At 41.1% G+C, this 18,819-nt stretch overlaps 1 protein-coding gene across 2 annotated transcripts in view; it reads right to left on the bottom strand.

Annotated features, from left to right (window-relative positions):
* Positions 1-18,819, bottom strand: part of TCF20 (transcription factor 20) — a 57,304-nt gene that overhangs the window by 21,025 nt on the left and 17,460 nt on the right. The window contains exons 4-6 of one of the 2 annotated variants that reach the window (XM_088468030.1): positions 18,589-18,682; positions 8,596-8,645; positions 6,684-6,777 (exon numbers count right to left, since the gene is read on the bottom strand). In XM_088468030.1, coding sequence (XP_088324156.1) covers positions 6,730-6,777; positions 8,596-8,645; positions 18,589-18,682 — 192 coding nt within the window. In that variant the 3' untranslated portion in view covers positions 6,684-6,729. Of the gene's footprint in view, positions 1-6,681; positions 6,778-8,595; positions 8,646-18,588; positions 18,683-18,819 lie in introns of those variants that run through there. The other variant, XM_088468032.1, reaches the window with a different exon arrangement.

Below are 18,819 nucleotides of genomic sequence, written 5' to 3'. Positions count from 1 at the left end.
CATGAACCCTGAAGTAACCAATCTGGATGCAGGGGCAGACGATACGGAACGTCTGCCAACATAGTCCGAAGAACTGTGTACCAATGACGACATGGCCAGACTGGTGCCGCCAGAATGACCGGTCGTGCCACTGATCGAATCCGCTGAATTACCTTTGGTAACATTACCAGAGGAGGAAAGATGTATCCCAGCTGGACACCAGAGATGCCTGACCGAAACCCGTACCTTGGAAGCTTCTTGTTGAGACGAGAAGCCATTAGATCTATGTCTGGAGATCCCCATCTGGCAAATAATTCCGCACACACCTCCTGATGTAATTTCCATTCCCCTGGCGACTCAAGAAGTCCGCCTCCCAGTTGTCCACCCCCGGAATGTAAATTGACGAAATAGCTGGAACCCAATTTTCTGCTCAATGAAGGATGTGAGGAACCTCCCTCATTGCTTGCCAGCTGCGTGTGCCACCCTGCTTGTTTATGTAAGCAACTTCCGTTGCATTGTCTGATTGGATTTGCACTGGTAAATTCCTTAGATGGCATTGAGCTTAAACCAATGCATATCAAATTGCCCTTAATTCCAGTATATTGATGGAAAGAGGCTTCTTGGACAGACAGGTGAACAAGCCAGACTGTGGTGAAACGTGCGTACTCCCTCTCTGACACTTCCCTGCTGCAGGGGGAGAGTATTTGCGGCAGGCTCCTTTGAGACGGATTGTCTTCAAGTCAGGTATTTCTCTTTCAGGTGGGTCGCGACTTACCCCAATGGCGCATCCGGCTCCTGCAATACTTTAGGTAACAAGGCCCGCCTAACACCATACACAGGCGCACTGTCCCCCACGACTTCCTTTTGTTTCCAACGGTGCTGCAGTGTGTTCCTCTCATCCCAGGTCCGCTAAATTTGAAGACCTGGGAAAGCAGAAGGAACCGGACCTTCACACCATACCTAACCATTATCTGTCCTTTTTGAACCTCCTTGGTTCTTGCTGCCAGCTCATTTATGAATAGCAGTGTTCATGTATTTTCCGAAATTGTTTTTCCATGAAGTATAAATAATCACAGGAGACAAGGGTTGCAGCATTGTATACATGACTAGAAGTGTAATTTATTTATTTTTATTTTGTTTATAATACATGATACTGAATTGCTGGCATTGACGGTTGAAAGAAAGACAGAGATAAAACAAACTATCATCTAACAAAAGTATATCGAGAATATATCTGTCCTGCTTGTATATTCTATATCTGCAACATATATCAAATTAACATTTTTAGAACCATTATAGTGTTTAAATTCAAATTTATATGTATGTTGGTTGCATATAGTGCTACTACATAAATTAATTAATGAAGAAAGGGAGTGAATGTACTAACTGCTAAACCTGCCTATTTTATCCATTAGGAGATACATTGTTAAAGATTGAATATATTCACAAGGTAATTATTTCATACACAATTACAGAATGTCTAATATAATATTTGTGTGTGCTTATTGATGGGTGACTCATATTTTCATAATCAGTCATAATAATTCCCAATTTCTTTTAAAGAAGGATCCGATTAAAAGTTATGTTTATGTTTTAATTATGTTCATTTCCTGATATCAATGATATGGTATATATGGGTGTTTATTAATGGGTGACTTGGTCATATTTTCATACTCAGTCAAAATAATCTCTTTAAAGAGGGAATCGATTAAAAGAGTGCCCCACAAAGGAATCACTAGCTGCACATTGGCTGAGGACAATGGAAGGTTTTTTCTGAGTACTTGATATTCGATTCCAGGGAGCACCTCCAACTATATACAAAATTTGGTAACTAATTATTAGAATGTACTAAATTGCTGGTGTATAAATTGAATTACATTTTTGTCCTGTGCAGGATATTGTGTTGCATGCCTAAGGTAATCTGAAGAGGTTGTTGCAATAAAGGTTATTGAGGTTGCCCTTAGCAACAAATTGTCCAGATAATCAACACATTTATCCCCCCACTACTGAGTAGGGAGATCATGTGTGCCATAACCCTTGTAAAGACTTGGAGCGGTGGCCAAATCGAATGGCAGAGCCTGAAACTGAAAATGCTGATGCCCTACTGCAAACCGCAGAAGATGTTGATAACCCCTCCATATAGGAGGTAGGCATCCTTGATATCTATGGAGGCGAGATATTACTCTACCTCCATGGAACAAATGACTGACCTTATTGACGAATTTTTCTAAATGGAGATAAGCATTTAACCCCCATTGAGGTTGAGAATGGGACGAAACAACCCATCTTTTTTTGTCTACCAAGAAATGACTGGAGTAGAAACCCAGGCCTTGCCTTAGTACCGGAATCAGAACAATTACTCCGGAATCTGAAAGCACGGAAATTGCCTGTATGAAGGCACCCTTCTGCAACCATCCGCAGGGAGAGGCATATTTTTGGAACTAGACCCACCAAATCCAAAATGTAACCCCTGGTTACTAATTGACTTACCCAAAAATCCGGATTGGATTGAATCCAAGTTTCCCGGAATCTAGGTAACCGGCCTCCCACCAGAGTCCCAGTCCCATGAGAATCATGTGGATTGACCAGATGGCTTAGCAGCAGGGCAACTGGTGCCGGGGACAGCCGGTCCCCTGAAGGTCCTTCTCCGGGGACTCCTAGACACACTCCGAAAGGCCTGAAAGCTTTGTCTCCCACAAAAAGCTACAAATTAGGACTGCGCTACAAAATATAATATCTCATATATTGCTTGTTTGAAATGAATCAACGATCAAGGCTCCTCTACATATAAAAATCTAATTTATTCACAACCTACAATAGACAGAAGGTAAAAAATTGACATAGCAAAACAAAAAAAACACTTATCTAAAACACACAGTCATTGTATAAAATAGCACTGGTAGCAGTTAAAGGTCTTGTAAAAGCTCCCTGGTGGAGCGAAACATGTCGACATTCATGGGGTTTTAAAATCCACTTGTGACCCTGCCTGTGATTTGTGTACCTACCTGGGTACTTACTGTTCACCCACTTGCGCTAAGTGTGAGAGCGGCCGCTTTTCATTCACCATACCGTGGTCTCCCAGGACTGCTTTTGAACACAGGCAGACGGTATTGCTCTGCTACTTCTACAATTTTAACTTATGTGGTGAGAGCATACTTTAGCTACTAAAAGGCATTCACAGTGCATGAAAAGACTTTAACAGATATCCATCTGCATAATAAGAGCTTATACAGACCGATATATACCAACTAAAGGAGAGATATCTCCCTCTTTTCCATCAGGACATTTGCTGATGCACTAAGCTTTATGTGGAATGATTATGTGCATGTCACAAGTGATTTAAATTTAACTGCTACCAGTGCTAATGTATACAATTACTGTGTGTTTTAGATACGTGTTTTTTGTTTTATGTCGATTTTTTACTTCTATCTATTGTAGGTTGTGAATAAGTTTGATTTTTATATTTAGAGGAGCCTTGATCGTTGTTTCATTTCAAACAAGCGATATATGAGATATTATATTTTGTAGTGCAGTCCTAATTTGTAGTTTTTTGTGGGTGACTTTATTGAGACCAGATGGTACTGGTCTATTTGGACTAGCAGCTTGAATTGTTTTATTTACACACCTGTTTTATTAGCGCAAGGAGCTAGTTGTTGTTTTTGCACCAACTAGATTTCTGAAAGCTTTGTCTGCCTTGAGTCTGAAAAGAATGAAACCTAGGGGGGATTTTGTTTTTGGTGTAGTTACAGGAAGGTAAGAAATTTTTCCTCCTGTAACCTGAGAAAAAATATTAGTTGATTCTGGTGCAAACAAAGAACCTCCTTCAAAATGTAATGCCTCTAAAGCATGATTGAATTCTATGTCTGCCTTCTATGTTTTAAGCCATAACGAACGCCTGGAGGAAATGGCCAAAGCCAAAATCTGAGACAGTAACTATTAAAGCGTTACCTATATAGGTTAGAGCATCCAAAATCTGATCAGAGCTAGCTTCAGACACATCCCCTGATTGAAAACCAGTAATCAACTGGTTCATCCAGGGATTGATAGCCTTTATCACCCAGGCGCTGGCCAGAATTGGGTACAGCAAGACTCCTGACAAGGTGAATAAAGATTTAGTACAGCCTCATTCATCCTATCCATAGGATCCTTAGGAGTTACAGACTGTTGTGGGAATTACAGTATTCTTATCCAATCTAGCTATAGGAGTCTCCACTGTGGATGAAAAATCCCAAAGCTTGGTATCCTCTTCCGAAAAAGGATAGGCACTTAAATTTTTTCGGAATACGAAATTTGGAATCAGGTTTTAACGAGGCTTCCTTTAATATTTCCTCAAAATGTGAGAAGTCTGGGAAAACAGACACAGATTTCTTCTTACGTTTAAAGAAAGAAACGTAACTAGTCTCTGGAATAGCTGTTTCCTGTAGATGCAAATTCTCCCTGACAGCATCTATCAATATAGAAACTCCTGAATCAGAATGGGAGTCACCCTCCCAGTTTGAGGTGTCATCCCAGTCATAATCCAATTCCCCTTCTTCTTGGGAAGAGGTAGCTGAAGCCTCACAGCCTGCGGGTGCAGTCTTCACCAGCGGGTCGCAGTGTCCCGCGGGTGGGGAAATGTGCGGTGACCCGGTCACCGCCGGCAAATAGACGCTGGGCGCATGCACCAGACATCTATTCTCCCTGTCAGCAGCGCTTGGGGGCTGCCCGGCCTGCCCGTAAGTGCCAGGCACGCCCCCAAGAGTGACAAAAAGGTGACACGCCCCCTTTTCAACAGCCATGCCCCCTTTTCAAGTGCGTGCGTATGTGACTTCTCTAGCTCCAGCGCCCTGCCTGTCGCCGGAGCTAGAATGAACACTACCCCTGTATGTTACTGCCTAAATTCCTGAGAAAAAGTGCAGTTAAAAAGTATATACTATAAGCCCAGAAATCACCAGCTTAACACACTCATAAGTAATAATTCTAGTTAACTGCTTATCTTGTTAGTACACATCCATCCCCCTGTATCTGCTGGGAATGGGTATGACATACCGCCGGCCGCATGCCCGTCAGCGGCAGCCCGACAGGAGCAGAGTGCGACGCAGCGGAAGCCCGACAGCGCTGGAAATCCCGATCGTAGATAGGTAAGTATCCACTAACCTAACCCCCCCTAACCCTCCTTAGGGGTGCCTAACCCTAACTTCCCCCCCAAGTGCCTAACCCTAATCCCCCCTCTAAGTGCCTAACCCTAACCACCCCCTTCCCCGCTACCTAAACCTAAGTCCCCCGGGGGGGGTGCCTAACCCTAAGTCCCCCCCGGGGGTGCCTAACCCTAACAGTCCCTCCCCCTAGCCTAACCCTAACCCTCCCGGGGGGGTGCCTAACCCTAAGTCCCCCCCCGGGAGCCCTAAACCTAACCCTCCCCCCCCCCCACGGCTGTCCGCTCGCGGCGCCCGGCATCACTACGATCGGGATGCCGGGCGCCGGTCTCCCGGGGTCGGGTAAATGCGGGCGTCTACATCTAGACGCCCGGCATTTCACCCTTGCCGGGATAAGACAGTCGGGAAGCCCGGCTGGCGGTATATAGGCAGTCGGCTTCCCGATTGCTTCCCATCTGCTGTGAGCACCTGCACACAGAACTTCAGCCACTCTCATCAGATGTTATGTTGCATGGCTTTGCAGCTACATGAGCTGCTGCCAATGAAATACCTGGGAGAGGCATGGCCTGGCGCAACCAATCAAGCCTCTCTCCCCAAAAGCCAGCAGCATGTTTCTGCTCTGTAATTCCCTCAGGAAGTCCACCAAGGAAACAGTCAGGTGCTGTGGAAGCCCCAAGGAGGTGTGAGACATACCAGGTCTACAGTGCATGTGAGTAATCACAAACCCGGCCAATCTGTTCCCAAGCAGTGTGCTGGGAAGCAGTACATAAAGGTAACAAGGTCTTACACATATTTGTAAAAAGCTTACCTTCTCTTTGCCAGCAGCCCCCTCAGATGTATAACTTTCATGGAGAGAGACCCAATAGTAGTTTGGCAACTCTCTCAGGGGCTGTCTTTAGAATGGGATACAGGATTCACACACAACCTCTATTCTATATAACTCCCACTCCGCTAGTGCTTGTCACCTGTTGCCAGAAACGAAACACCCAAACCAAACATACAAATAAAGAAATAAAACCTAATTAAAAACTAGGACCTAGCTAGAGCCTTACACTAAGGCACTAAAAACAAGACTGAGCTTAGAGTGAAAGGGGAGGGGTTATATAGGGGGTGGGAGCCAGTTTCAATTAGCTAGTGTCCGACGCCACACCTCACTACGCATAACCCAGAAGTAATGGCATTCCCCAGATGGATGAAAAAGGACAAAATATATTGATAAGGATGGAAATTTCACTGTCTTGTAGGCATATATTATTTAGATTGAAGGATAATTTCACATTAAGGGCGCAGATTTTTAGCACTATTTGGATTTATTGCACATAACTTTGGAATATAAGTTATACTAGAAGAATCTTACCTGCCATCGTTGAAGCGAATGTGTAACATAAGACGTATTTTAATTGTAGATTTTATTTCATAATCTGTATACTTGGTTGATGCACTTTTTACACCTCTCTCTCAATATATTCTAATATATACACACACATATATATATATATTATACACACATATATATATATATATATATACACACACACACACACACACACACACAATGCCAATACTAACCTGTGCTTGAATTTTATTTCCCATTTTAGGCCAAATGTCTCCCCCCTCAGCCCTGCTCGGGCTGATCTGCTGACACACCCTTTATTGTCTTGGTCTGAAAGGAGGAAAGGGAAAAGGTTAAAAGATAGCAGAATATAGAGCTAGGTAAAAAAAAAAAAATGTCAGAAAGCTGTACATCATAACTTGTAAAAGCCGAATAACGGGGTATATTTACTAAAGTGTGGGTTTTTAGAAGTGAAGATGTTGCTCATAGCAACCAATCAGATTCTAGCTATTATATTCTAGAGGGTGCTAAATAAATAAGTAGAATCTGATTTGTTGCAATGGGCAACATCTCCACTTCTAAAAACCTGCACTTTAGTAAATATATCCCAAGTCTTTACTTTTAGAATATAAAAATATTTATTTATTTTTTAACAAATTTTAAAACACTTCGTGAATTCTAAGCAAAACAAAACAGTTATAGGAACATTTTAGCAATGGAAAATAACAAATATCGAATAAATATTTTCTGTTAAAAAAAATGTAGGGATATATTTTATTGTTTTATTTTAACACAAGTATTTCTTCAATGCTTATTTGTACCTCCCTATAGTAATTCATAAAATAGAAGAATCTGACATAACAAAATAAGTCTACATATGTGGCAATGTTGTGCATAGTTATTACAAATGAAAGAGCTCCTAAAGTAACTGGACAGAACATGCTGCTGCTTTCTGATGTGATGAAACTGCAACAAAGAGAATCTGTTCCTCGTACAAAATCCTAGCACTGGTGCAGTCTTAACTAATTACACAGCCAAACTCAAAACTAATCCTCTATTGACTAAGCACCAACACAGCTCTGTATATTGAGGCGATCATGATATACATAAACATAAAATGACATGAAACAAAAGTGTAAAAACATGTCATGCCAAAATGACCTTACAAACAATTGCTAAATAATGTATCAAATAAACTCTAGCACGTGGTGTTGGGGAAAGGGTATGTGTCTAGGCAGGAGCATTATCAGCCACCAATATAACATCCATTTGCATCTTTCTGCAGCTTTCATTGTTGTGATACAGATGGAATGAGGAGAGACAGAGGAAGGTGGGAGACATGAACAATATAATAAGTCATTGTTCAATTATATAAAATAAAAAAATTATTGGCCTTCACTACTTGTATAATGGAGCTTCTTTCACTTTTCTTTTGCAAGCACTTGTGTGGTTTTCTGCCAGCTCTGAGAAACTGTGTGACTAGTGATTTTCTTTGGCATCATGCTCTCTTGTGGAGACAGAAGGACACTTGCTCCCCATGTTCAGAGAATATGTGGCAACAGCAAGACCAGGAAATTCTAGTGCCCCAGGGCACCTAGCCAGCGACTGCCCAACAAGGGTTATCAGATCACTACATTTAGCACAACAAAACATACTCCATCTGTACTTAGTATGGAATTACTTTACGGAGATCACTCTGGGGATAGTTCACAAGCCGAGCTACGAGATTGATTTGCTAATCTCTTATGTAATGGTAAAAGCTCTGTACAGGCTGGGAAATAGCAAATTATATCACACCAAACATAACTGACATATAGTCCAGTCATTTTAGGTTTCTCTATTATATTGGCCCAGCTTTAGTTGCGTCTAACATGCACTATGGGTACATCTGTTTGAGATAGGAGAAAAAAAAAGTTTCCAGTTTGGGGATAGAACTTTAATGCATAATTCTTTTACAATTTCGAAGATTTTCCTTTTACTACCCTGAAGCACTGCATGGTTTCATTTTATAGTAGTCATGAAATATGAGCACATGGAATTCTGACCTTTTATTATCTCCACAACTAAACACAACACCTATTTTCCAAACTGGCGACAGAACATTTGGTGTGTACATACGGAAAACAAAAATAAGGAGCTGCTCCTTACCTTGTGCTTGGGGCAGCGTACAGAGAAGTTCTCTTCACTCAGTAAACATTCTGCAAGAAAGGAAACAAATCAAGGTCAACTATATTTAAGTATAAAACATTTTGTTAATATGAGGGCACAGAGATGTATAAAGGGGCCTATCCATCAGCAGATAAATTGAACTATAGAACGATATATCGTTCAATTTATCTACTATGGATAGGTCCTGAACGATGACAGATGCGCACTCCTGCGGCCGATAAATTGAAGCTTTCATTTCTTCAACTTGTTGGTCAATTATCGCATATCACTGCCAGACATTAGAAATATCTGGCAGTTTATATGCGGTAAACGACGAAAGATATTAGCAGCAGCTACAGAGAAAAAAAATCCACTTCCTGAATGATGTCATGCAATATTGTTCATCGTTTGCCAAAATCTGTCATGTACATGACAGATATCGTTCAGCACAGCAACCGGAATTTTCAAGGGATATCTTTTGTCTTTCATCGCTCAGAAAAACTTCTGCTAATGGATGGGACCCTTTAGAGGTTTCTATCTTTTGGCAATATAAGGTGTAATTTGTGCCCCTTGATACTCCCTTTTAAAAACAAACTAAGATATGCTTCCTGGATCTGTTACAAACTGGTTTGCAAAGAGAAATTATTATTTTCAATGGTGCTTATTCTCAATGTTTTACTGTAAAAGGACTATGGAAAGATATACACGCATAGATATACAAGGGTATCAAATTATACAGTCTCCTGGTGCATCTTCGTTGCATCGCATTTCGTCCAAGACGCATTTTCGTGAGGAAAAGACACTCGGCGCAAGCAGAGTCGCACTGGACATAACAGCTCACTCACACCAGGTGTCTTGTGACGCATTGTGTTTTGAGGCTAGGTGTATGAGGACATAAGATTTAACTTGCAATAATTGTATTTTAAGTTATATACTTGGGATGTTACAAGCCATGCTAGTAGATACTGTATAATGGAAATTGTGAGCCCCATAAGGTTAAGACAAATCTGCGTAAATATCTAAAGCAGTGACTTAAGTAGATTGTGAAAAGCTTTATTGCCAGTAATGAGTGGAAGAATGAGGAATTGTTATATATGCATGCGATATCCAAAAACATAGCATCTCATTGTAATCATCTGTAACAGGAAAAATAAGTGTTACATGGGTTGGGTTTGAAATCTCAGCCGTCGGGATGCCGCTGGTTAGAATACAGACAGCTGCATCCCGGCAGCCAGAATCCCGACACCCATAGGATGGCACGGTGAGGGATGTCCTAACCCTCCCTCCTCAGTGCCTAACCCTAACCTTCCCCCCTTAGTGCCTAAGCCTAACCTCCCCATCCCCTAAACCTAACACCCCCTCTCTGTTGCCTAAACCTAACATCCCCCTCCCCACACCCTAATCCTAACATTCCCTACCCGGTGCCTAACCCTAACCTCCCCCTAACACCCCGATACTTACCTTCGGGATGCCGGCGGTCGGGATACTGGTGCCGGGATCCCAACCTCTCTGGACATCGGTGCCGGTATTCAGACCGTCGATATCCCGCACACCGGGATGCCGACTACATCCCTGTTACATGGCAGAGTTGTTAAAAAAACATTTGAAATAGAATCACTGTAAGCTCAGAGCAGACAAGTCTGCAAAACTTCAAGTGCATTCGATATGGGACCAGCTGGTGAGCAGTAAGTAAAGTGACATGCAGAAGAGTAAGTGGAAGCAGCTGAATGTAACAGCCATGCCATTTGTGCAGTTCAGCATGGTAAACTGTGAGCAGTGAGAATTCTCCATTTTTCTATCACCATTAAAAATCTCTTAAAACAGACGTATAACACAAATCAAAAGCATTCAATCTGTAGAATTTGGAGAAGGTGTATACCAAAGACCAGTTGGCTGCCTAGTACAGCTGCGCAGCCGAGGCACCATGCCTGCCTACCTAGTACAGCTGCGCAGCCGAGGCTCCATGCCTGCCTACCAAGAGGTAGGGCTGTGGAGTCAAAGTCAAGTAAAGTCAATACAATAATTCACCAGAGCATTACCTGACATTGACAAACGCAGTAGGGGCACGTGACAGCAGCTCCTTGGATCCTTCCCCACCAACCGCTCCCACAAAAAACAGGGAATAGATTGAAGAGGCAAGTCGCAGAGACAGGTAAATGACATGCTGCTGCACTAACCTCTGCCAGTCCACTTACCCACCTTTCCATGTTAATGCTAAAAATCATTTCAGCATGATTATTGTAAAAGGTAACAGGGGAGGAGACAGAGGAAAACAGGGGTATAGAAAGATGGAGGGGGGAGGGGAGAATATCAGTGATAACATTAACTCATGCACAGCAGTATATATTCTCTATTCTGAAAATGTTTTGTTCAAATCATGAAAAAGATGTTTACATTTTTTATTGCTAACTAATTTTATGAAGGAGTTGTAGCCCGACAGTAGTATAAAAGAGGAATAAGAGTTGAAGGTTTGGCGTACCAACAACACAGCCGTCAAGAGGCCCCCACTGATCTGGAGGAATCTACCCTCCCATTTTCAGGGACAGGTTGTATCAATGTAAACCTGACTAATTACTGAAGTAATCCTCCTTGCAATGGCCCATTTTGACTGGCCAATGTCTCTTGTAGTCATCATTAAGTATCAACAGGTCATCTGACCTGGGCAATTCCTCATTACCCTTAGAATTTTTCTATGGCGACATATCCCAGTGTAAAGGAAGAATCACATCATGATTCAAATGGAACTTGGAAAGCACCTTGGACTGAAAGAAAATTTGGTGCTAAGAATAGCCATGAAAGAAGAGCAATGGAGTGGCTCGCAACAACCACATGACCAGCAATTGCAATCGAGAGTCACACGATAATATTAATTGCATATAGAAACAACTGGGCTGATTCAGACATAAGTGGAAAAGTAGGCGATCTTGTAGATTCCAGCATAATGTGTACAGGCGAAAGAAAGAAAAAACTACTGTGAATGCGTTGGATCAGACTTAGACTGGGTACACACCTAAACGATATCAGCCCGATTTGGCTAAATCGGAACGACAAACCGGGCATATCGTACAGTGTGTATGCCCGATTTGCGCACTCCCGCGGTCGCATGCAATATCGTGTGATTGGCCATGCTGCATGGTCAATCACACGATATCGCATGTGAGGCTGTACATATTAATGAAGGACGGAACAGTGATTGTTCGGTTGTTCATTAAGTCTTTTAAGTGTGTACCGGCAAACATGCGATGTCCAGGGTGAAGGCAAAACGCCCACATCAGCACGATTGCTGGTCATTACGGTGTGTACACAGCCTTACACTAACTGAAGGAGTTTGTCCCTGCCATTGGTTTGATCTGTCTGTTGACGGACCACTTTCCGCAAATTGTCCCAAAGTCCCATTTCATGGGTGTGTCATGGGCGAGTAATCCAACTATGAAGTCAGCTTCAGATGGATCTTCTACATCTAGCATGGGAATGATGCAAATCCAGATACTAATTATGTCTGCAGACAGATAGCCAGTAGACTGGATAGGATCCCACTTTCAGTCGCTCTTGTGCACTTTGGCAGATTCATCAAATTATCATATGAAAGAAAGCAGCATGCCATGGGTCTATGGCAGTGGTTCCCAAACTGTGCGCCGTGGCACCCTGGGGTGCCTCAGGACACTTGCAGGGTTGATGGTCCAGCATCAAATAAAGTTATTTATGATCAATGTAATGTAAATATGTGGATAAACAGAAGCTCAAACTTGTCCACCACCACATAACTGAACCTAAGGCTGAAAGGTAAGTACAATTTACTTCACTGTACTACTTTAATAACAAACTTTTGGCTTAGGGGTGCCATTAAAACAATGCTGCTGCTCTAGGGCACCGGGATTCAAAGAAGTTTTGGAACCACTGGTCTATGGAAAAGCGATTGCACATGCATCCACCTCAGAATCAGCCAATGTTTATCAGAGCAAAAGTAGCCAGCCTCAGGATTTGTTAATCATTTCCATGACTGATATGGAAGCCTTCTTCAGTACCAACTACAATGACATATATTGAAACAAATACAATCCAAAATTCTTAATAAGCAGGAAACATTAAAGCTACTCTATATGATTGCTGTATGATTAACGTTTCTACATATCATTGTACCTAAAGGATCAGATATAGGGGGGGGGGGGGTATTATTTACTAAATATTACACAGTTTAAATCAGAAATGTATAAAGGCAATGCTGTTCATGGGCATTTACAAACTACCGGTTAGTAAATAAATTCCGGGATGTTTTCCACTGTATTATCAAATTGCTGATCATGAAAGTGAGTAAAAGGATTCTACATGTTTTATGGATTATCTTAGTACTACAGGTTGAGTCTCCCATATCCAAAATGCTTGGGACCAGGGGTATTTTGGATATCGGAATATTCCATATTTTGGAATATTTGCATACCATAATGAAATATATTGGGAATGAGACCCAAATCTAAACACCGAATGCATTTATGTTTTATATACACCTTATACACACAGCCTTCAGATAATTTTCTATAATATTTTTAATAAGTTTGTGGCTCAAATAATTTTTGTGTACATACATGAAATTAATTTATGTTTCAAATACACCTTATACACACAGCCAGAAGGTTATTTTATACTATATTTTTAATAATGTGGTGCCTTAAACAAAGTTCAAATACATTGAACCATCAAAAAGCAATGTTTTCTTTCTGTTATGACTATCTCAGTCATTCTAAAAATATTCCGTATTTCGGAATATTTGGATATGGGAGACTCAACCTGTATATATATGTATATAAGCTATTTAATTAAAAAAATTGTTTGTTTTTTGTGCATAATTAAAGAAATCCACAAAATGTGATCTGTTGGAGTCGAGACCCCTGGTCTTAAGGTTCCATCAATGTAGTCATTATTTTGAGTCTAGTTATATCATTAGTCTAATAAGCAAAAAGCTATTTTATTCTTCTCTGCGAGCATTAGAGTTATATTATAGCCTATTATGGCAGGATTTCCATTTTCGCACTTACATTCTTTTTTTGTGTTTTATTTGATTCCTACAGAAGCAGCAATGTAATCTCTGGTGCTGTGGACTCTACACATATATATTGTATTATAATATCAGCACCTATAAGGTTATTTCTCATTAGATCCTGTAATGTGGCTTATTTTCTGTATTACAATATTACAATGTCCTGCCAAAATAAGTCAAAAGCACTTAAAGAGAGGATAGGATTTAAGCTAACTAGCTGAACTGCAAAGATCATCAACACCCTTTTGGTACTAGAGTCAGTTTTAATGTAGCAGATTGATGCAGCCTTGATCGCTGTAAACAATACCTTTTGTGCTCAAATAAATCTAAAAATGTAAAAGTCTACTTCGAACAATACTTTTTGACAATAAAGACAGTGATTATCTAAAAAGGTTTAAACAAGCTAGAATGTTTTTTTTTTGTTTTTCGAGCAATTATAACATGTGGGTGTATAAAGGTTTTATTATTGCAGTAAATGTTTTAGGCAGCTCTGGAGACAGATTACGAGCACTATTGGTTACCATGGCAAAGAAAGTCAAAATAGGCTTTCAGGCCTATATACCACAAAACGCAATTTTATTTTCTAAAAGATTTTGAAGATTGTAATTGATCATTTAGTATGACACTAAAAAATTACTGACGAGTTTCAAACAGAAGAAACATACAAGGGACCCATTAAAAATAAATTTAAAAAAAATTATAACAAACTGTTAAGACTTTATCATTTATAAATGGAAATTACAAGTACAGTATGTATATAGGCACAGTATAACATGGAATTATCTGAGAAAAAAATTGTAATTTAAAGATTATTTTCTAAGATACAATTACATCAGAATCAGCAGGAGATATATCTTATGTACACACATACAGAACTGGGACAGAATAGTATACAATTCAAGATTGAGTATTGTCAATGTTTTTAAATGTTGCAAGTAAAAGGTTTATCTTTATTTTCTGTTAATGTATAGTTTTTAGTCTTATATATCCTAAGTACAAACCAATCACAAAGGTTACCATCCGCAAAGGCTAGTATCTGTTGTAACAATCGACCAGTCCCAGATGGAACCAGATAACTCCTATTGATATTGAGGTCTCTCAGTCACTGACATGCAATACCTTTGAAGACAGTCGGAAAAAACAAGAGCCTGCAGCAAAGCTAGGGAGTTCGCCTTCACCAGCAGATCAACTAAATTACCGTTGCCCAATTGATTCTGAAATCGCAGACTTTATAAATGCACAAGGCTCTGTAGCCAGGCAGAAAGGTAGGACTCAAAACTGAAAGGGACAGGACAAAATGGCAAATATGAGGTGATCTTGGTATCCTCCCAGACTGGAACATGTAAATAAGCACCCTAGATATTCATGGACATCATAAACTCAGCCTTTTCTATGCTATTGATGACCAACCTTGTGGACATCACCTTGAATCGGTCTACATGCAATCAAACGTTTAGGAATGTCAGGTTCAGAATAGGTCAAAAGGAATCAAACAAATCCCTGACCAGTAAGATACTTTAGCAAAATCCATTATGATGTTACACTACTGGAATAATTACTCCAGCTGAAATAAGGGACTGAATGGCTACACTTAGAGCAAAACACCCTGTTTGTTTTAAGACAGGAGGTGAAAAGTTATCAGTGCAGGGAATTTCAAAAGATGTATGATGTATAAATCTAAACTAGGTGTATTAACAAATCAGTTTTTGTTTTTATTATATATGTATTTTCACCTTTCCATGCTGCTCTTACCTTACATCACATTTCACTTTGCTCATTATGGCGATGCCCTGGGGTGGCTTGGCTGCGCCGATTTAGGGGTGTCCTGCGCTCTGGATTTGAACCCTAGTATGTTAGGGACCTACCCTAAAGAGGTTACCTGGATATGGTGGGTAGGTCCATAACCGTGGCCATGATTATGCTATAAACCCATTGATTGCAAAATTTTATTGCATAATGTATTTATATTTACTCAGTAATTTGTCTGTATTAATAAATCAGAAAGAAGTCTATTCTGCAGCCTGGGAAATACTCTTATACTGTTTAGAGCCAAACAGCATTTCCACAGAGCATGGAAGGGACTTCAGAGTCTAACTGGTCTCTACATACTCCTCCCAATTACAAAGTCATAGGGTAGAGCACGCCAAACCTGCTGAGGAAATAATTCTAGGCCTAATGAGCCCCATATCAATAGCGGCTTATCCCAAATATTCAGAAGTCTCATGGATATGCTCCACCAGAGTTGGCAAATTGTCTGTCAGAATTCAGACCCTCCGTCAAATAATATCCATTCTATTTGTTTATTGACCAAGCCGAAGTTAAGCTAGGTCAAAAAGGCTCCCAAGCTGCAGTGTAAAACATTCTAATAGTGGACTCAAATTTTTCTATTCTTTATATTCCATAAGGCAGCAAAGTTTGGAATGGTTGTCACATTAGATAGACAAGTTATTAGTGCATCCACTTAAGGTGGAGAATCCCTTTACACCATATCCTTTGTATTCAGAGAATAAGAGGAACTGCAATCTGCTGAGACCCAGCTTAGTCCACACTTCAAAGTAGGTTGTCTAACTGAACTGTCTGAAATCTAGGATTCTTTGCGATCCTTAACCTCCAAGAGCCTGAATCAGATAAGAGCCAATAAAGAGGAGCAAACAAGGAGCAATTTGCTTCTTGTACAAACCATGTGCAATCCAAGGGACACAAAGGGATACAAACTTTTACACTGAAACCTACACTTAACTTAGGAAACATCCCTTTCCAACTTTAAAACTCTCTGCACATTTTAAAGTTGCCCAAGCGGCAGTGCAACATAGGAACAAATGCAAAAAAAAAAAAAGCAATTTGTACCATGGCTGGAAAACTAATGGTGCGTACACACGGTACGAGATCTATGAACGATAACGATATAATTTAACGATATATCGTTAATTTTTATGCAGTGAAGGACCAACGATGCGCATTTCCGCATGTACAATCACGATATCTATGATCGTTCGTGCATGCAGGCCAATCTGGATGATATCGTCAATCGTCAGATGTGGCAGGATGACTTCACTGAAAGATATCTTTCAAGTCGTTGGTTGTACAGATCGTTACGTGCGTACCAAGCATAGCTCTGAATCAGACATTAGTCTGTAGTTGGTATACACTAAATATTCTACTCCCAGATTCCTGTTGGAGCTATCATCAGGACATGAGGAAGCTTTCAGAGCCTTCTGCCACTTCACTTTACTCCTTGGCTGAATGCTCTGTCGGGCCCTTTTAGAGCATGTAGAACCACCAAAAATGGATGCTTCCATGGTCAAGACATAGTGACACTTGTTAGAATATTCTAAATATCTGAACCAGGTCCTGTTCCTCACAATCTTGTCAGGTGTTCAAGGAGGAACTGAAAGAGTCCTGGTAAAGAGGATCAGGGGAACGACATGACACTTCCCATGGAAAATTCAAAGCATGGAGCTTCAGAGTATGAGGAAAGCTCCAAAATAGCTTATCCCAGGCTGACTTTGCCATCCCAGTGGGTATCCCCAAAGGCAAGCATGGCCTGCTTGACCTCTGCTTCACATGCTATGCTTAGTATTTTGATTGTCAACTGGACCAGGTAAAAATATTTCCCATCTTTATTGCGAAGCTTGGCCCTAGACATACTCCCCCTTGACACATAGGGAAAACAAATAAGAAAAGATGCAAAAAATTGATGATTGGTCAGAAAATCAGCACCCCAATACAACTCACCACTACCTTCCCTGCAGACAGAGAAGGAATGGGTGCTCCCAAGATGACTGTTGTGTCCCTTCTGGCAGGTTTGCATTGTTTGTAAACCTATGGAGAAGGTGCTGAAGTTGAAGTCCCAAGTAACCAATGGAGGGTTTAGAGAGAGAAGCCTGGATTTTTTTTTAAGGTAAACTTGAAAAAAAAAGCTCCTTTCACCATATACTATAGCCAGTGTTTTTAACTCTTCCATGTACAAAAGAAAAAAAGTCTGGAGAATGACAGAATGTTGTGACATGACATTTTACATCAGGTTCTTCAAAATCATTAGACAACTGTTGTTGTAAACACAACAAATTAGTTGTGTAACTATGAACTTTGGCCCTCATTCAGAGCCGTACGCTCCGAGCAGAGCGCACGCTCTGAATGAGGGCCGGGCTCCATTTTCATGGAGCGTCCTCCTGGACGCTCGTATAGCTGTGGGTCACCACCCACAGGCTATACGAGCGTGCTTTGTGATGGCCGCGATGGTCGAGACCATCGCGACCATCGAAATTGCGAGCCGGAGCCTGCGGTTGAGGTTTTCAACCGCAAGCTCCGGAGTGATTTTGGCTCTATCAGAGCCAAAATCACTCCCACTGACATCACTAGTGATGTCAGTGGGCCGGCTTCTGACGGGAGGCGTTCCCGTGGGAACGCCCCAGTCAGGGAGGCACGCCCCCGGCACGCCCACCAAAGGGGGCGTGCTGTCAATCAACATTGACAGCACGCCCCCTTTGATCGGACACAACGAGCGAAGGACTTTCCTTCGCTCGTCGCGTCTGGCGCATGCGCACGACGGAGCTCCCTCCGTCGTGCGCATGCTCAGTGCATAACATCGACCCACTTGCGAGCGGACAGCCGCTCGCGAGTGGGTCTGAATCAGGCCCTTTGTGTACTAAGCATACCTTTTCTATAGTTCAAAAATTGTATTAGGAAACTAGATCATAGTTAGAGGCAGCAATAAGCTTTCATTAATATTATAATTAAACGTAAGGAAAAAAAAAAAAGCTATTAGGCAAAGCATAATGCATACAATAAGTATGAATTAGGTTTCAAGTGCCTGTGACTGAAAGAAACATTTCCAGAGGGCAGCACTTGAAAGCAAGTTACACACAAAAATAAATCCATCGCCCACAAGTTTATGACGACGTCTATTATCAGGTTTAAGTTATTGGATTTCTGATGGCAAGGATTTTAGGCCTTACCCGAGTCCATGGCACATGGGTAGTGATAGCAGCAGGCACAACCCTTGTTGTAGCAGCCCAGTGTGGCTCCAGGCTCCTGGCAGTGAGCACAGATCTAGGAAAATATACAGATGTAGGATTAATAAAAAACATTAATTCAACCAAGTGTAAAACAAGAATGACCAGAAGTTGCTAGACAAAGTTCAAGCAGTTAGTGAAGAGACATGCAGAAATCATATAAATAATTGCTTA

The sequence above is a fragment of the Taudactylus pleione genome, unplaced genomic scaffold (genome assembly GCF_031769625.1).
Source record: "Taudactylus pleione unplaced genomic scaffold, aTauple2 ptg000080l, whole genome shotgun sequence".
Classification (NCBI taxonomy): domain Eukaryota; kingdom Metazoa; phylum Chordata; class Amphibia; order Anura; family Myobatrachidae; genus Taudactylus; species Taudactylus pleione.
Note: the sequence above shows the minus strand (reverse complement) of the source record. Positions and strands in the feature narration are given on the sequence as shown.